Source organism: Chrysochloris asiatica, unplaced genomic scaffold (assembly GCF_000296735.1).
Source record: "Chrysochloris asiatica unplaced genomic scaffold, ChrAsi1.0 scaffold00017, whole genome shotgun sequence".
Lineage (NCBI taxonomy): Eukaryota > Metazoa > Chordata > Mammalia > Afrosoricida > Chrysochloridae > Chrysochloris > Chrysochloris asiatica.
In genome coordinates this window covers 6468996-6489920 of record NW_006408535.1, presented here as the reverse complement: position 1 = coordinate 6489920, position 20925 = coordinate 6468996, and the positions used below count along the sequence as shown (strand labels likewise).

General features: G+C 37.0%; 1 protein-coding gene across 1 annotated transcript in view; it reads left to right on the top strand.

Moving 5' to 3' along the window:
- Positions 1-653: 653 nt before the first annotated feature.
- MIA2 (melanoma inhibitory activity 2) overlaps positions 654-20925 on the top strand; it is a 33291-nt gene continuing 13019 nt past the window's right edge. Inside the window, exons 1-6 of the mRNA XM_006835496.1 lie at positions 654-768; positions 3862-3995; positions 5488-5574; positions 9474-10674; positions 19977-20171; positions 20286-20435. Coding sequence (XP_006835559.1) covers positions 654-768; positions 3862-3995; positions 5488-5574; positions 9474-10674; positions 19977-20171; positions 20286-20435 — 1882 coding nt within the window. The remainder of the gene's footprint in view (positions 769-3861; positions 3996-5487; positions 5575-9473; positions 10675-19976; positions 20172-20285; positions 20436-20925) is intronic.

Sequence of the window (20925 nt, the reverse complement as noted above, 5' to 3'; positions counted from 1 at the left end):
TATCTGAAAGTTAGTATTTAATACATTTTAACTATTATTCTTAAGGAAACACATGTTTCAGCTTCATAGTAACACTGAAGAGTTTTTAAATACAAAAGTGGTGGTACTTTTTCAAATAACTTTTAACATGGTATTTCAGAAACTGGGCTTTAACGTAAATGATTGCTGTTTCTACAAATAACCACATACAAGTTTCTCCACTGATGCTGGTATTTGCATGAAGGGCATACTCAAATTTTACTTGTTAACTGACTTTCCTAAGACTTCAGTAGGAAGAGAGTTCATTTTTGTGGAGGCCTGCTTAAGACGTAGCCTGCTGTGTGCAAGGCGCCTTTAAGTGAAACAGCTTTACGTGGGCCATCTTTGTAAAGACATTAGTCCAACTAAAACTCTGTTAATTATTAAACTCTTATGTATTATCTGGATACCTGACACTGCAGATTGAGAACAGCGAGTATTTCTCCCTCTAGTTAAGACTAAAAACAGAGAGAAAATGTAATTATCAAGGAATTTAAAAAAGGGCAAAACAACTCAAAATATTTTTTTCTTATAGTCAGTGAAGAGAATTGGGTATCTTCTGTCTTGGTTTGCATATCTACAACCTAAAAAATCATTTAAAATAGAATTTTGGATTCCCGGTTCTTCATTTCAGCATGGTGGATCTTGGAGTTCACAGAATCCTTCTTCTGGTTCTTACTTTGACAAAAAGTCTGGAGAGTACAAAATGGTTGGCAGACCTTAAAAAATGTGGTGACTTGGAATGTGAAAGTAAGTTTACTTTTTTCTTCCTTTTAAGTTGAGGCTCTGAAATGACATACATTTAAATTGTGGATGTGCATAAGAATAAGTATTAATATCGTTGAAAAATATTTTCATTCAAAAAGTATAGCTCAGAATAAAGAGAAGATGCTAGAAAAAAAAAAAACATTTATCGTATTTAATATAATTATAGAAAGGGGAAAAGATTAGCCCGATATATAAATGTCAGTAAACATAATGAAATTGTTCCATAAAAATAATAATAAGCAAATTAATTAGCCCTTTTACTGTTCTTTAAAAAGAAATGTAATCGATTGGTATGAACAGGCTGGTGATAGTACTTTACTTATAAAGTCCTTAGTTTTTAGTTTCTATTTCACAATCAGAATTTTCCTGTTCTCAAAACATGTTTTTATTCCAAACCATCATTATTGTGTCTAAACTTGATTGCATAGTAATAAATTCTGAATTCACTTATTTTGTAAAAATAATGATATCAGTATTGTTGTTGTTGTGCGCTGTTGAGCATATTTGGACCCATAGTGTCTCTTTTGGGCAGAGTAGAATGCCCCAGAGGATTTCCTATACTGAAATCTTTATGGAAGCTGATCTCTAGGTCTAATCTCCTGCACAGTTGCTGGTGGGTTTGAAATGTTAGCATTTTGATTAGCAGCTTAGTCTTAACCGCTGTACCACCAGGGTCCCTGGAAATCAATATTAGGAATATATATGGAGCTCTGGTAGTGTAGTGGTTACGAGTTGGGCAGCAGTCTGAAACAATCAGCTGTTCCGCAGAAGAAAGATGAGGCTTTCTGCTCCTGTAAAGATTTACCGCCTCTGAAATCGTATGCAGGACTGCTATGAGTTGGTAGCATTGTAATATAAATTGCATCTCAATATATTAAAGATGCTTTAAATAAATTTTGTATCTCCAATATGTAAGAATTATTTCAAATGTGCAACATGCAATTTAAAAATGTGATGTATTATTAGTATAAATATAAATAATCTTAAAATGAAATTGTTGAGGAAGATTGTTCTTTTGGTATGATTTAATATAGAGAGAAGGTTTACTTTATAATTTTTTTTTAAAGAGAGAACAGATGTTTATTTTATTTTATAGGTAGCCTTGATGTAAGTTTCATTTCAAAATATAGACACACTTATTATACTGAGTTTGTGAAATTTACTCCTAGAAATCAATACTCTCTATTTTTAGGCTACTATATCTAAAAGCATGACTTCTCAAATTCTTTATTACTACAAGTAGTTCTTACACATAAATGTTATATCACAATTGCAAAAATATATACTATACTATGTTTTATGATAATTACTGGAACATTCAAATTTATAACAGAATGTTATTTTAATTGTGTGACTTTATAAAAATATTTTATACATAATAATAGTTAATAAGACACATATTATCTTATGTATTAACTCTGCATATTTGGTTATGGTTCTTTCATAATAATTAAAGTCCTACTATTTGCTGGTGTGGCACTGTAGGATAAGCATTGGACTGCTAACTGCAACGCTAGCATCTCAAATCCACCAGTCACTTCTTGGAAACTCTCTACAGGGTCACTATGCGTTAGAACTGACTCAATGACAACATAACAACAACAATAACTATGTGCTGATATTAAGGATGGGTGGTTTGCATCTAAGATGAATAAAATGAAATGCAAAATAAGGCTCTTACCCTCAATGAATTTTTATTCTAGTGAATGATGACAAAACATGAAACAGCTAAATAGTGACATGATGTAGTAAAAATAAAAGGTAATACTGAAATTCAGAGAAAGAGCAATCAGAATTGGCGGGAATGATTAGGGATGTCACATAGAGTAAGACTTGGATGGACCATGAAGAGTGATGGAAGTGTTTCTAGACTTAAGAAAGAGCAGAAGTAAGCCCTCAGAATAAGGAAAGTGAATGTTGCTATAGAAAAAATCTGTCTACACTATACCCATTCCTTACTTATAAACATGGGTTGGGTTTCAAAGACCAGGTTGTTATGTGAAATTGGTGTTATGTGAGTATCAGGGTCACACCCTTTTAAACACCAGTGCACTTCTCCCTCCCTTACTCTGCGCTTGAATCCCTGGTGCTTTCCCAATGCATGTGGTATTGGTAGGGGGAACTTCTTGACCACCATGGAGCCTTCGACGGTTGGGAGTGATGGTGGTGGTGGTGGGGCATTGCCTGTCACCTGCTACTTCCTGGTGCCCACCCTGGGTAGGGACTCCACTTGTCCTCCTTCACCTTGGCCCTGTGATGTTGTTGCTGCTGTTGTTGTTATGTGCCAACTTTCCAACTCCCCCTATTGACCTCCCAAGCCTCTCTGGGTCCACGTTTGGCCTTCTCCTTGTTCACCTGTGACCTCTTGTCATCCTGCTGTTGCCCTGCATCTTCTGTCTCTAGAACAAGACATTGAAGACAAATAGGAGAAGGTGTCTCGAGTTCGTTGGCTACTGCTCCTGGTGTGGTCCAGCCATCACTGGGGCCTCCAGGATATCATCTGGATGGGTCCCAAAGGTGACCCCCATGTGGGGTCCAGACAATGAGGGCTGCCTTCTGAGAAATTTTTCAAAGTTGTCATAGATGCAAAATGTTGAGTAACAAGATAGTCCATGAGAATGGAGTAATTTTATTCATCAGTTGTGTAAACAACTCTCTTAGCCTTAGTTAGTTAAAGCCTCATTTGTTAGACTGAGATAAGATTACTTAATAATAATAATAATTGAGTCAGAATACAGTAGGTACCAGGAAGCGAACTAATCATCATTACCTTCCCTACCGTACAAACTAGAATATAGCATATTCTAGAGATGATAGATAGGTGAGCCTGACTGTAGCCCTGAGATGTGTAAAAGAGGAGACACTTTTATATAGGACAGCCTTGAATACCAAACTAAGAGCTTAGACTTGATACTATATGTGACAAGAAGTCTATGTAGGTTTTTAAGGCCATACATGATATAAGGAGGTCAGTATTTGGAAATATATAGGATGGGTTTGAGGAGCTAAAGCTAGAAGAAAATTATAATTGACATTTTAATTTACAGTATATGTTTTCTTTACTTGTTTACATAGCTTTAATAAGCAGAGTCTTAGCCACACAAGATTACAGAGGACCTGACTGTCGATACCTGAACTTCACTAAGGGAGAAGAGATATCTGTTTATGTTAAACTTGCAGGAGAAAGGGAAGATTTGTGGGCAGGAAGTGTAAGTATCTAGTCTTAAATGTTACTTACTCAGTTTAAATGACATATCTTTCTGAGCAAATAAAGGGCTGAGTTGTTATTGAAGTGATTCTCAGAAAGGTTAGTACCGTAGGAAGCTGGTGTATGAATCTGTCATAGAAAACAACAACAACAACAACTGGGAGAACCTTTTATTAATCCAAAGTCCTAGTATGTTGAAATTCCTAAAAGACTGAGTCATCTGAAGATACAATATAGGAAAATTAATGATTAATTTTTTTCAGTTGCAGATAGGTTTGTATCTGATGCTGTGATACATGATATTAATCCCAAGCTGAACAAGTATGCCTAGAGTAATAGATACATCATTTCATATTGCATATATATATATCCGATCTCTCTTTTGTATGGCTACTGTGGTCACTGAAAGAGCAGATTCTCTTTGAAACCCTGCTTTTTCCCAGTATAGCTGTATGATCTCTGACTGTCATTGGCCAGGGTTGTTTTCCTGACCTCTTAAGCTTCTGACTGTCTTATTGCTTAGAGGTGCCTTATATATGCTAGTATATGTCTTCAATGGAAGTTTCCAATGCAGCTCTAAGAAAAATGACACTACTGGTGCCATTTGAGGTAAACACAGCATTCTTCCTTTTTTACTCTGTATGAAAAGTATAGTTAGTCACAGCAGTGTTTAAAATGTGGAGGAGGGGTGAAGTTTCAGAAACACTCATTTAGGGACATTAGGTGTTTAGTCCATGCAGATAAGAATTATCTTGTGGAGTCCACCCACAGGTAATTTCCAAATAGTTACAGCAACCAGGGAGCTCCAAGAAACATAATTTAAGGGTAATGATTCTGGGCCAAAGGAATGTGCGTTGTTGTTATTTTTTAAAACTTTGACAGGAATATGAAATGGACCTGTGAGTGACTGTGTGCAGCCCTCACTCTTGTGGTGGACATTCTACATGTACCTAAGTGGAGTATTTCTGTTACCAATGTTGTTCCAGAGAAGTTAAATGGAGCCAAATTCTCCCTGAAGGGTTTGTGGGCTGTAACTATACTGATGAACCCAGCTGTGGCCCATTTAGAGTTTAAGCCTTTTAGCTGATTTTGATACCTTGAAAATGTTGAGTATGTGATAGTTTCATCTAGCTTGGCTACTACTGTCATTGCCTTACCTATTGAAGCCTACGACCTATCAGTGCAAATCTGTGGTCCACACAGAGGCTCATAAAGAGACAGTAAAAGGAAGAAACTGCATATGTACGAAGGTTTTTCTTCTGGAGTTTAAGAAAGTGACATTTTAGAACTTGGCTCTTTGTGTCCTTAATGCTGTTTTTTGGAAGAGCAAGAGGCATGTGATTTTACTCACTTTCTTCTAGAGGACAATTGAAAGTCAACTAATACTTGTGATTTGAAGTAAATGAAAGCCAAGAACATGGGACAAAAATTAGGCTTAGTAGTCATTGTTTTGATCTCTTTTCCTCAATCATATTTTTTCTTCATTTTGATAGAAAGGAAAAGATTTTGGATATTTTCCCAGAGATGCAGTCCAAGTTGAAGAGGTGTTCATATCAGAGGAAGTTCAAGTAGCAACTAAAGTAAGTAAACTCATTTTCAGTTATTATTTGATCTTAAAATTTCTTGGCTAAGACAAAATTGGTGACAGGTAAGGATTTTGTTTTCTGAACAATTAACAGAAAATAAAGCGTAGTGGATAAGAGAATGGATTCTGGAGGTGGGCTGTCTGAGTTCCAGACCTGCCTTACCCACTTTCTAGTTATGTGGCCTTGTGTGCCTCAGTTTCCTTAGCTGTAAAGTTAGGGAGCTGCCTCGTAAATTTATTAAGTAAATAAGTAAATTCATGTACTACATCAAACAAATAAGTAAATACATGTAAGCGCTATGTAACATTTATAGTCTGAGAAACCCTATATAGGGTTACTAGGAGTTGGAATTGACTCAATGGCACTTAACAATAGCACAACATATAAGTATTATATATTATTACTAATGTTTTGGTCCTATTGGGACCATCTTGCCCCCCACCCACCCCCACCACACTCTCTAGATATTTTATATCTGAACAACTTCTTTTGATGTTTGAATTTTTCTTGAGCTTGATAATTAATGTTGAGCTTCTTATGCTGGACTTGATAGTGAAAAGGGGAATCAGAAGTGGACATTTCAATATGTGTACTTGATTAACCTACTTAATTCAGATTCCAAGTTAAGCCAATTTACCGTAAATGAGGTCAGTGTGAAGTAATTCTACCTAGTTGAACAAATTTTTATCTGGCTTTTCTCCTAAAATTCTGGGATTAACAGTCTATTTACTGTATAATAATTGGTCTGTCAGTTCTATAACTCCAAAATATGTCTGTCTTCAATACATATATATTGTCTTCTCTCCATTGTCACTCTTACCAGAGCTCTAATCCAAGGCACCATCATCTCTTGATTGTTGGCAGTTGTGTGCCACTTGTGTATGAGTCAGTTCTGACTCATATCAAGCCTGTATACAGTTTCCAAGACTGTAAATCTTTATGAGAGCAGACAGCTACATCTTTCTCCTCACAGAGCGACTATAGATTTGAAATGCTGGCCTTGCATTTAGCAGTCCTGCTCCACTATGCTCCTTTATCGCATGATTAGAATTCTATAATAGCCTTCTAACTGGTCTCCAGTCACTATACAGGATCACTATGAGTTGGAACTGACTCCACAGCATTGAACAACAACAGCTGGTCTCCTAGGACTCCTGTAGGATCAGCACTGGACTGCGAACCACAAGGTCGGCAATTCAAACCCACCAGCTGCTCCTTGGAAGCCCTTTTCAGAGTTGCTATGTGTCAGAACCAACTTGACAGCACTTAACAACAACAACTGGTCTCCTTGTCTCAACACTGCCTTCTTCCAACACGTCTTCAAACAGCAACAAATCTTGTAAAAACATAAACAAAAAATCAGATCATGTCTTTCCTTGGTTAAAACCCTTGAATAGAATAAAACCCAGACTCCTTACTGTGGCCTCACAGGTCCTGTATGATCTACTCCTGGTCCCCTTGCTGACTCAGTCTAGTGCCACTCTTCCCTCACTCATGACACTCATAGCCACACTGACCTTGTGACTATTGTTAGAACATGCCAAGCTCTTTTCCAGTCCAGAGACTCAAACAGGCTGTTCCCTTTAGTTGGCATGCTGTTTTCCACTTGACTAGCCCCTTCTGATCCTTTAGGTCACAGCATAGACATCACTATCTTAGAGAGCCTTCCATGATGATTCCAAAGTAATGATTGCATCTCTATCATAGGAGCCCTGGTATTGTAGTGGTTTAGGAGTTGGGCTGCTAACTACAAAATTGGCAGTTCGAATTCACCAGCCACTTCTCAGGATAAAGATGAGACTTTCTGCTCCCATAAATATTTGCAGCCTCAGAAACTCTATACAGGGTCACTGTGAGCCAAAATTGACTCAATGGTACACAACCATGACCACCATAGTTTCCTGTTTACTCCATACCTTCCATAGCAGCAACCTAATAAGACTGTATAATAGAACAGTCCCATAGGGTTTCCAAGGGAAACCAACTGTTACAGCATGTTCCCATGGAACTGGGAATAAATGCATCTGGTTGGTATTTATTCCTACAACTTTGTGTGGCACTGTAGGATAAACACTGGACTGTGGTTTAACCCTACTAGTCATTCTCTGGAGCTGTAAACAGGGTTGATATGAGTCAGAACTAACTTTGATGGCACTTAACAAGAACAACTTACACAATTTATAATTACTTTTTTTCCCTATTTACTGTAGACTCCTTACAAAGGGCCAGACACCTAGTAAGCATGCAGAAGTCCCAAAACCTATGTTCTGGTTTCCTGGGAAATGGATTCTGAGACTGCCCTTTGCTTCCAAATCTTACTAGGGAGTACTCTTGGAACTAGCTCCTATAAGGAAACAAACAATAGGATTAGACAGAAAGAACTGTTCAACTGTGATGCAGTTGTAGTGCATCTCATAAGGAGCTCTGAAGCTCGGATGACCCTTCAGAATTGTCTGGAATAAAGGCAAAAGGATTAAGCCTTCTGAGGAGGTGTAACCTTGGACTACAGTGGCCTAGTGTTTACTAGAGACAGTTACTATTCTAAGTATTGACTCATTTAATTCTCACAAGAACCTTGTGAGATGTGTACTATCATTATTGCCATTTCATAGATGAGGAAACTCAGGAATAGAAAATTCACCCAGGGTCACAAAACTAGTAGGTAGAAGGCTTGAGATTTGAGCCCAGGGGATTTGATTCCAGAGTCTGTTGTTAATCACCTACTATACTGCAGAATAAAAAAGTGGTAAAATTGTAATTGTTAATTTTTTTTCTTAAATGTTTTATTGTGATTTATATGATAGTTTACATGGGAGAACATTAGTTTTACATTCATTCCATCATATATCGTCTCATTGCCATGGTTACAATCCCCTCCATGCATCATCAACCAACCAAAGGGTATACCCTGCAATCCTTCCCTCATACCCCCCAAGTCTTCATCACACAGTCACTCTCCCTCTCTGGATCTAAAGTCTCCAGCTGCTCCATCGCTCCACGTCATCATCTCTGCCTCCATTTAAGGCATCACTGCTTCTCTGGTAGGGTCCCTCTCTCTGCTCTTCTCCCTTGATGGTCCTAGGGACCTCCACTCCTAGACTGAAAAGTTAATCACTCCCCTCCTTGCTATAAAACGTCTACCTTTACATTTCCAACCCTCACAATCAGTCCTGATAACAATTATTCACTATTGTATCACAAGAGCCCCATCTGCATTTCATTTAAGTTAATTTTTTAAAATGTGATCTTTATTCTCATTTCATAATGGTGATATCTAAAGTGCATTACTGTTTTTAACCTTCAGCTTTAAAAAAAAAAAGCCCTTGCCACGTTTATGATGATTTAATTGTTAAATGAGATCAACAATTGGATCCCTACCTCCGCTAACAGACCTCAATAAAAGAGTCTAAATATTTGAGTACAAATTCTAACCAGACCTTCATGCCACAAGAGTGTCTGGTCTGTCTGAGCTGTGAATGCATTTATCCATGTGACTATGTGCTCTGAAAATTCTCTGCGGCAAATCTTCACACAAATGAATGTGTCTGCTCTGCATAAGGGACTTAGGAGATATAACGTTTGTGGACATGTATGCATTTTCCTCAGAGTTATTTGTAGAACATGCTCAAAGCATTGATTGTCTCTGCTTCTCAAGTTCTTCAGCTATCTGATAACAAAGAAACCATAATGCAAACAGATTTAAATTTAAATTTATATCATTAAGCCTTGGGGGAAAAAGTGTTTGCGACTGGAAGATGTGATTTTGTTTTTTGCTTTACTGCTGAGCTAATTGTGTGGTCTTAAGAAAACCACAATAATCCATTTTAACTGATTTAGGGAGAAACAAGGAATTTCAGTACATTTATGTCAATCATAATGTTTCTTTTTTTTAGGAGTCTGACTTTCTTTGTCTTCTTGGAGTAAGTTACATATTTGAAAATGAAGATAGTGAACTAAACAGTGATAGCTATGGAACTACACATCCATATGACGAAGATGAAGACCAAAAATCTAGAGAATATGAAAGTGATTTTCACATAGAATCTGAATTTTATGTAACTTCTGAAAGCACTTTGCTAGAAGACCAGTTTCTAGCAGATGAGATCAGAAGTACCACCGAATTAACAGACTGGGAAGAAGTAGAAGCTAGAAGTGTAGAACAGGATATTGTTGATGAAGAAGTCCAAAATCAAATTTCAGAAGTGGATCATGCCCCACCATCTTTAGCAGTACCTGAAGTGAAAGGGTGGTTTGGATTAAGAAGGGAACGAGCTGAAGGAAAACTCATTGAATTAGTTAATGAACCTCTGCAAGGAAACTCATTACAAAGTAGAAAAATAGTAGTGGTAAAAGAGAATGACTTAGAGGAATTACATAATGATGAGCCTCAAACAGAACACAAGCAAGAACCTGCATCAGAATTTGACCACAATCTGAAACCTCAAGCCACTGGCTGGTTTGGTGGTGGATTTACAAATTACTTAGGTTTTGGAAATGAGGATTCAGAGATTGAATTATTGTCCAAAGAAGGTAATCAACCACTACAAGATGTTACCAATCCCCTATCATCTGATGAAGAACCTACAGTTCCATGTACAGAAATGTTAGAAAAAAAAGACCCAATTACTAATGATAGCTCCATTCTCAAGTCAAATTGGTTTGATTTTGGTTTTGGTATGTTAGGCTTTGCATACGCCAAGGAAGATCAGACTGTATCATATGATAGAAAAACTGAAGAAGGAGGTAGAGACAATAAACATGAGCACCCTCTAGCAAATGAATTTGGCCCTGATAAGGAACAAGAAAGAGAAATAATAAAAGTTTTGGAAACTGAAGATCAAACAGACCAAAAAGAAGTCTTACAGCAAATAGATGATTCTGATAACTTACCATATTTTAAAAAGTTCTTATATAATTTTGACAATTCTTGGAACTTCCAGAGTATTGCAAAGAAAACAGAACTATCACATCCCAAGCAGCTACTGGATGAAGACAATCTAATTGAAGATGATGAAACTGAAGAATTTTCAGTTGAAAATGATCCCATGGATAATATGGAATCTATGATGTCTGAAAGCAGATACAGTCCGTCAGGTTGGTATAAGAATACCTGTTAAATGTTTTAATTTATTTGTAAAAGTACAAATTTGATGAAAGAATTTGAAGGATCCATGTTTCTTAAAATGTTAAAAAATCAGCAACAATTTGTTTTACTCAAGAACTTAGACTTTAATATTATAAAATAAAATCCCAAGGGGAAAAGAATGATTAGAGATATGCTGATGTTCTAATAAGATGGTTACTGCTATTAAGTGCCAGTTCAGTAGGTTCTAACTCATAGCAACTTTGTATAGGGTTTCCGAGAGTGGCTGGTGAGTTTGAACTGCCAACCTTGTGGTTCAAACCAAACTTTCAGTCAAGTGCTTATCCTACAGCACCCCACCAGGACTCCAAGATGATGATGATGATGATGTTGTTAAGTGCCATTGGGTCAGTTCCGATCCACAGTGACCCTGTAGGGTTTCCGAGGAGTGGCTGATGAGCTTGAACTCCAACCTTACTGTTCAAATCGACTTTTCAGTCCAGCACATTAACCCACAGCACCACACTAGGACTCCTAAGAATATGATGTTGTTGTTGTTGTTGTTAAGTGCCGTTGAGTTGGTTCCGACCCATAGTGACCCTTTATAGGATATCCCAGGAGTGGCAGTTCAAACCGACCTTGCAGTCCAGCACAACACCAGGACTCCAAGAATATGGTAGGGTATTTTTAAATAATTTGTATTGTATCTAAGTATTTTATATAAATAGGTTAAAGATGTAAATAGTGTTTGGGTCTTGAATTTTTTTTTTTTTAAACAAAAACAATTTCTCTTTGTTCTGCTCATCTTTACTCCCACCCCTGTCCTTGTTCTTTTTTTTTTTCTTTCTTTCTTTATTAAAAACAATTCCTTCTAGTATTTACCTCTAGTTTTCTTAAAAAAACAACAAGAAAAAACAAACAACTTTGTTCTGCCCTGCTGTGATTAATCTATTTTAGATTGACTTCTTAATCTGGTAGATAAGTATTTTAAGCTCATTTACTCCTTTCCCTAATAACTATTGAGCTAAGGGAAACCACAGTAATTCAAAATAGCCTTGGTTTCTAAATGATCATTTATTTTAGCTCTGTTATTAAAAATTAAAGTGCTAGATGGAATATTTTTTTTTGTTAGTACCAGGTTAAGTAAAAAAAAAAACAAACTTATAGCTATAAAAATCATCGAAAGCTTTATTAAACAAATACATGAAAATGTGAAGCTAACATTTCTTGACATCTCCTCCATCTAGTTTGATACACTTCTGAAGTCAGTATTTCCATCTCTCTAACCCTTGCCAAAGAATTTTGTGCTCTTTAATTTACACAATACCTAAATGACAGTTTGGGCATCCTTGAGAGACTAAGATCATAAGTATTCTTTGAAAGGAAGCCTAAAGGGCAAGATCAAGGCTATAGGATGTATGGGATAATGTTTCCTATGAAATTCTTGTATGACAGCCCTTGCTACCCTCAAAGAATGATCAGGTGCATTCTTGTGATGGCAAAAAATGTTTGTTTTTTTCTCACTGCAACTTTCCTGTTTTGTTTTTCCACATCAAAGCAGCTTTCTGTTTTCTTAAAACATCCTCATAATAAGCCCAAGTGATCATCCTGTGTCCTTGAGAAAATCTATCAAAATGATCCCTTGTTGTTGTTGTTGTTAAGTGCCGTCGAGTTGGTTCCGACCCATAGCGACCCTTAGGAATCTGAAAAACAGTTAGCATAGCCTTCTGCGTTGATCTCTCTGCTTTGAGTTTCACTTGCCTAGCAGACCGCTTTGAAAACCACTGTCTTGATTACACCTTTTTTTTTTTTTTGAAGGCATCTTAACAAGACTAAAATAAGTGTATCACTGATTCAACTAGTCAGCAACCATTCACTGATCAGAGACATACATATTTAACATATTTTCTTTGGAATAAATCTTTGCATATATAAATCTGAGATCCTACTAGCAATACTTTTGGATTTACTATCATATATTTGTTTCAAATGAAGTTTGAAATAATATTTTAAAAGAATAAACATAGCTATATATAATGTAGAGTATAATTCATTGTTGAATAAGCCTGTTTTTCCTTAATGACATTAAACGTTGATTTAGATCATTATTTGATCCCTCTGTTTATAACATTCCCATTGTATTGAGACATCTGATTTAATTGCTCATTTAAAATTTTAATGTCTACAGTTGGTATTATTAAGTTACCAATATGTGTTTTATTTTCTTTATATATATATATTTTTTATTGTGAATTATGTGATAGTTTACATGGGAGAACACCAGCTTTACATTCATCTTATTTCGTTTCATTGCTATGATTACAATCCCCTCCATGCATCATCAAACAACCAAAGGATACACCCCGCAAGCCTGCCCCCCAGCCATCAGCCCACAGCCCCTCTACCTTCCTGAGTCCAGAATCCCCAGCTGCTCTATCTCTCCATGTCATCATCTCTGCCTCCATCTCTGGTGTCACTGCTTCTCTGAGTAGGGTCCCACACTCTGAGGGTCCCGCTTCTCTGAGAAGGGTCCGTACTTCTCACTTGATGGTTCTAGGAACCTCTGCTCCTGGACTGCAAAGTCAACCACTCCTCTCCTTTTGTTACAAAACATCTCCATTTACATTTCTGACCCTCACATTCAGTCCTGATAGCGATTATTCACTATTATGCCACAAGATTCTTATCCCCATCGCCTTTCATCAGCCCTGTCCCAACAGATTGGAAACCACTCAGTGGAGATTCTACCTTGCCCTGTACCCTCTGGAACTAGGCTCCCTCTTGAAAGCTTGTAAGCCAGTCACTTCTTGCCTTTGTACTTCCCCCGCCCCCCACTACCATTTTGTGTAACCAATGTCTAAATTGCCCATCCCTGTCAACCCTGTGCACCGAGGGGATAGAATGATCCTCACTGTAAAGATTTGTTCTTCTTTTGAGCTACTACATCCATAAGTGGTAGTAGTGGTTATGTGCCATGGAGTCAGTTCCAACTCATAGCAACCCTGTACAGGGTTTCCGAGGCTGTAAATCTTTATGGGAGCAGAAAACTTCATCTTTCTTCTGCGGAACAGCTGGTAGTTTTGAACTGCTGACCTTGCCGTTCACAGCCTGATTGATAACCACTATGCTAAAGTATAGGTCCTCAAATTGTAGCAGATTAGTCTTTTTTTCCTCTTCTTGCTTCTTCTAGTCAAGTTCAGATCATCCAGCCATTTAAGTTAGGTCAAGTGGGTACTATCTGCAAGTATGGGTGTTCTTGTGCATCTCCCCTCACTTCACATCAGCTGCACGCTTCACTCTGTCCTCTAGTCCTCTGTGGTAATGTCACTGTCTCTGGGTGCAGGAGTCCCTGGGTCTTGCCATACTGCTGGCCAACCGGGTCTCAACCCAGGTTCACAGGAGTCTATTGAACATGGTCAGACTTAGCTCACAATTCCATTGCTGTTTCCCCCCACTTTTCCTTATCTGTGACCAACATGGTCACCAGCCAGATCACATGCCTGCTGGTGTACTCCCCTTGAGTTTTAGTCTTTGCTTTGACTACTTGCCTTGATGGCTGCCAGGTGAACAGCTTGCTTGTTCTTGTAGTACTCTATCAGACTGCTGTTATTTTGATTTTTCTTGCCATTCTTTCTTTTTAGAAGTATCTTCTGTTCTAGCAGCTCCAGGCTAGTCTGCTTGTCCTTTCAAGTGGAAAGTTCCCACCTCAGAAGATTCTGGGTGGGGGTTCAGGATTCCACTTATGAACTTGTGCAAGGCAAAGGCTCCACAGGAAGCACTGGGCATGTTGTAGCCCCCTTCTAGGTGTTCCAATCAGTTGTAGGCTGAAGACGGACTTACAAACTCTCTATTGTGATGTTACTGGCTATTCCTTTCTCTCCCCAGCAAGTGTCTGTTGGTAGACAAGGGAAACCAAGATTCAAAAGACAGTCAAGCATCTTAACATTATTTCTCCTCTTTTACCCATTCAAACAGTGCCTCAATCCCTGTATCCCAGAGCCCTGTTGTTCCAAGGTTGTGCATACATCATTATTTACCTCTGTCCCACTTAATTCATGCAAACCTGCCTAACTGTTCTCTCATCTGCCTTGTTCTTCCATCCCCTTACCCCTTCTTGTGTATTGCCACCCCCACCAGCACCCAAGTTACCCTGTGTCTATTCCCTACTCTGTGCTCCATTTTCCCCTCCCTCCCCTCACCCCACCCCATACATCCCGGGGATCAGCAAAGATTTTTTTCCCCCCTTTTTAGGGTGGGTTCTTTTTCTTAATCTTTTGCAATAATGGTCCTATGCAGCATTTCTCCTCTTGTGACTGACTAATTTTACTCACCATAATGTCCTCAAGGTTCATCCATGTCATGCGGTGGCTTGCAGCTTCCTTATTATTCTTCAAGGTAGCATAATATTCCATTGTTTATATGTAACATAGTTTGTTTACCCATTTTTCCAATGATGGGCACTTAGACTGTCTCCATCTTTTTTGCTATTGCATACCAAGTAGAGAAATTGCTGGATCATAAGGTATTTCTATTTCCAACCTTCTGAGGAAGCACCATATTGCTTTCCAGAGTGGTTGGACCATTTTGCAATCTCACCAGCAATGTAGGAGGGTCCCAGCCTCTCTGCATCCTCGCCAGTATTTATTGTCCTCTACTTTTTTTTTTTTTTTTTAATTTTTGCTGTTATTGTTGGTATGAGATGATATCTCATTGTTATTTTGATTTGCATCTCTCTAATGGCTAGTGATCGTGAAAATTTCTTCATATGTTTGTTGGCTGCCCGGATCTCCTCTTTGGTGAAGTGTCTATTCATGTCCTGTGTCCATTTTTTAGTTGGGTTATCTTTCTTTTTCTTGTAGTGGTGTTGTAGTTTCGCATATATTTTATATATTAGTCCCTTGTCCGATGTGTCATTGCAAAAGATTTTCCCCCATTCTGTGGGTTCCCTTTTAACTCTTTTGGTGAAGTCTTTTGATGCACAATCAATATGTGTTTTCTTGATCTGACTTGATGGCACTTAACAACAACAACATGTGTTTGCTCAGTTGGGACTTTCCTCTTTCAAGCAATGCTACATGAATGGCAGCATCAAAGTATCGTTAAGAATAATAAATTCAGAGGACAAAATTAGACACTGACTAACTTGTGACTTTCAATAGTGCTTTTCAGGACTGCACTGATACTTTTCTATCATGTATGAAACAGTGACTGACAGAGAAGTAGATGCCATGGCTTTCTTAGATATTGGATTTATTGTTCTTTAGGGTAGGAGTAGCTCTAACGTTTTACCCCCAAACTTTTGAACTCTGCTTTGTCAATTCTATCAGATTATCAGTTTAAACTGTGATTAAAATGGAAGTAAAATATTTAAAAATAAATGGATGGCTATTTTTGCATAGCACAGATATAAGTATACGATGCAGTAATTCTACTGTAACTAATTTTGACCTGTGCATGCTTCAGATTTGAATTTTAAAAGTTAATTTTGGAGAATAAATCTTTTCAAAATTAAGACTCTAAAGAGAGGTATATATCTTTTTTGTTAAAATTTGAGTTAAGATTACATTTCATTAAAAATTAGTATTTAGCATAAAAGCTGAAATTCAGGAATTTTTAAGTCTATTAGCTTTCTTTCATTGAGAAAAATTAAACATTTTCCACTAAAATCATGATCATATTCTCAGTTGGATAATGTGAACTTTTAGCTGACAAGGTTAATTTACCTGATTTCTGTTAAAAAAAAAAAAAAAAAGGCAGAATGATAACAGTTGTAGTTTGAGTTCCCTTTCAGCAATTTCTGACTTAGTCATTTTACTGAAGCAATCTGTAAATTTCATGAGTTTACCAAATGAGGGAAACATTAGCATCATGTGAAGTTTTGCCTTTGTCAGACGTATTCATAGCATGGAAATAAAATTCAAAATACGAGTTAGTATCAATTCTACCATCTTATGTGGCTCCAGAGGATAAGCACTCAACCTCAAGTTTGGTTTGAACTGCAAGCTGCTCCTCATAAGCCCTATACAGGGCTGTTATAAATCAGAACCAATTCCATGGCACTAAACAACAGCAACAACATGCTTCTATTGGGTCTGAAAGGAAAAATAAGCATCTAGCTGTGCATACTTGTTAGTTGCCACTGAGTTGATTTTCAACTCATGGTGACACCATAGGATTTTCTAAGCTATAAACTTTACTGGGGCACATTCCCAGGTTTTTCTCCCACAGCACTGCTGGGTGGATTCAAACTGCCAGCCTTTCCTTTAGTAGCTAAGTGCTTAACTATTGCACCACCAGGGCACCTTTGTGTATGCCCATGGCAGTATGTGTTTTACTAACAACTGAATGAGGATATCTTGTAGTTGTTATTTTTGTACTATACAGGCAGTCCCTGGATTATGAAGGAGTTCCTAAATCAAATTTGCATATAAATTAGAAAAGTTAGGTACAGTTTGTATCTAACATCAACAAGTCAGATGTTTGTCTTAGTATGTACTATACTTTTCTATGCATCAAAAGTTACAGAAACATTTCCACATATACTAAAACTTCTTTACATGACAATCTAGTAATAATAATGTTTTGGTATGCATCACAAAGTAGCTGTTTTTTATTACAATGTTTATATCTCAAAATTTTATGGAGGTGGGGTCCTAATTATAGGATGTATGTAAATTGGATGTTCATAACCTGGGGACTACCTGTACTTATAATTTCACTATTTGTCCTCTACTGAGCTTAAGCAAACATACAAAATGTCATTCATGCTGTGAACCTTTTCTAAGATAGCTTGATACCAACCAACCAATCAACCCACTGCCACTGACTCAATTCCAACTCACAACAACCTTGTGAGGGTTCTGGGGCTGTAAATCTTTATGGGAGTAGAAAGTCTACTCCCATCAAGTAGCTGGTGGGTTTAAACTACTGACCTTACAGTTACCAGTCCAGTGCTTATCCTACAGCACTACCAGGGCTCCCTCAAATAATCGAATGGTTCTTAAAAACTTCATCATTCTTAAAACAACAAATAATGGGATGAAAAATATATTTTGGACTTGCATTATCTATTTTTGTTTTATCAAAAAACAAAAAACAAAAAACCCAAAACAGTGTGTTCAAGTCAATTTCAACTAAGTATCACCCTAAGTATCAGAATAAGACTGTGCCTACAGGTTTTCAGTGACTGAGTTTTGAAAAGTAGATCACTAGGTTTTCTTCTGAGACACTTCTGGTTGGACTTGAATCTCTAACTTTTAAGTTATCATTTGAGCATGCTAATCATTTACAAGATTAGTAAATAAAATAATGTGCTTTAAAATACAAAACATCCTGTCAATACTAACTCATAAGAAATTTGCTAAATCACGTCTACTGCTAAAGTTTTCACTTGATAAAAGGAAGTATTCAATTGTGGAATCTAAGAAAGACACCATTCATTGTTTCTTTTATTATACTCCCTGGATAATAGAGTAGAATAAAGTAGAATAATAAAAATACTGGACATGTGATGAAACAGGTGACAAAGGTTGGACATTGAAATTAGTGAAGTTCTGGAGAATAGAACAAGTTCAATAATGACTGACATTTGATTAACATATTTTCATTTTCAAAGTTGTTTCAAATATCCTAAGAGTAATTGAGACCTTTCTATACAAATAACTAATCTGATTTATTTAGCAGTGGGCCTGAATGATCCTGGGTGTGGTGCTGTGGGTTAATGTACTGGACTGCAAAGTTGGTTTAAACTGCTAGGTCAGTGGTCTGAGCTCACCTGCTGTTCCTTGGAAACCCTATACAGGGTCCCTATGGGTCATAACAGACTTGACGGCACGTAGCAACAACAGCAACAAATTAGCAAATATAAGGAGCCCTGGCAGTTTAGTGGGTTATGAGTTTGGCTGCTAACCACAAGGTCGGCAGTTATAATCTACCAGTCATTCTGCTGGAGAAAGATGAGGCTTTCTGCCCCCATAGAGATTTACAGCCTCAGAAACCATATATAGGGTTGCTGTGTTCACACAACCATCACTACCACCACCACCATCACCACCATTAGCAAATATGTATTATAGATTTCAGTGATTCAGAGAACTAGGTTTTAGAATTTGGAAATTATTTTCTCTAAATTCTGATATTATCTTTGTGCAAATAATCAAAAAAGTTTTCATCTTTTTATAATAAATATAATTAACTACCACTACCACTAACAATTAAAATAATTTAATATTTTAAATTATTTTGGTCATTTTGACTCTTTTTGGTTTTCTAACATGTACAATAAGAAACACATCTCATTGATTTTCTTGAAAAGTAAGGATAAATATTCTTTAATGGCATTTAGATATTATAGATATAATCAATTTATATAACAGAGATGAAATCCCAAAGTTATCTGATTATCTAATTGTTAGTAATTATATAGTATAAAAGGGTTGATAGTTATTATTTTTATTAATTGTAGCAATGTACTATGATGGCAATTAAGAAGTTTGATTTTTTTTTTTTTAGTTTTTAGGCCAAAAGGCATTATAGAGAATAGAATTGTGCACAGGTCTTGTGATTCTTCCTTTGTGAAGAAATAAGGACAGTCTCTGTGGTACGCTGAATTACTAGCCCCCTAAAGATGTTCATATCTTAATCCCCAGATCCTGTTACTATGCTACCTTACACAAAATAAGGGACACTGAAAATGCAATTAAAGAGGTTGAGATGAGGAATTGATCCTAGATTTTCCTAGTAGACACAATATAATTAGAGATTTTCTTCAAAGAGAAGACAGGAGTGTCAGGGGAGAAGACAGGAGTGTCAGGGGAGGAGACAGAGCTGGAAGTGCTCTCTCTGAAGATGGGTGATAGGTCTATAAGCAAAGGAATGCAGGTGGTCTCAAAAGGCAGAAAAGGCAAGGAAATGGATTCTCCTTTGAGAGCCTTTAGAGGGAGCAAAACTCTGCCAACACCTTGATTTTAGGATTTTGATCTCCAGAACTGTAAGAGAATGCATTTGTATTGTTTAAGTAACTAAGTTTGTGGTCATTGGTTACATCAGCAAGATGTTACCATATGCTTTTTAATGAAGTATCATATGACCATGTGGTTATTGTTGCTAATAAGGGCCATCTAGTCAGTTTCAACTCATAGAGACCCTGTATAAGGTTTCCAAGGAGCAGCTGACGGGTTTGAACTGCCAACCTTGTGGTTAGTAGTCCAGTAGTTATCCTACAGTTCCCCACCAGTATTTGCCTAGAAAACTAAAGAGAAGCCCACAACACAGCAAGTATTAAAACACACACAAAAATTTTATTTATTTATAGATATTGTCTCTAAAATAGAGGTACCAATGAGAAATCATGAAGACGTTCATTTCAAAACTCCATCTTTTGAAGATGAAAAATCCAAAACACTACTAATAACTGAAGAGCATACTCAGGTAGAAAATGGATTTGTGGAAAATGCTCTGGTAAACAGTCAAATATTTTCAACTGACAACTCTTTGTCTTCTCAAAAAGGTAAGAAGCAGATGATTTGTTCTTTCATATGACAATTAAGGAATAAATTAGATTAGAAAGTTGTATTATAATATCAAATGTCAATTAATTTTTTAAAAATTTGTAAATCAACAGAAGGTGCTTTCGAGTTCCAGATTCTGAAATTTTTATTTCAAATTGATGTTTATGATGTCATGAATTCTGCATTTTCACCAATTGTAATTCTTAAAGAAATGGTAAGTTGGACTTTTTTATCCTTTGTAATAATTGTAACCATTTTACTAAGTATAGAATCAACTTGATACCACTTAACAACAACAACTATGTAAAGAAGAGGCTGCAAATTACTTCTGTGAGAATTCTATTAATGTTTCTGTTTCCATAGAATCCTACATGTAAGGCTTCTCTTTATATGAGGACCAGTCACTGAAGAAGGATATCATGGTTAGCAAAGTGGAGGGTTGGAGGAGAAAAAGAGGAACACCCCCAACGAGATGGATTGGCATAGTGGCAGCATTAATGGGCTCAAGCGGGACAATGATTGTGAAGTTGGCCCAAGATCAGGCAGTGTTTTGTTCAGTTCTGTTGTGCATAGGGTTGCTATGAGTTGGTACCAACTTGATGGCACCTAACAAACACACACACACACACACACAAATATATATATATATTTGTTGTTAAATGCTGTTGAGTCAGTTCTGACTCATTGCAGCTGGTGAGCTTGAACCACTGACCTTGTAGTTTATACCAACCTTGCAGACCAGTGTATTAACCT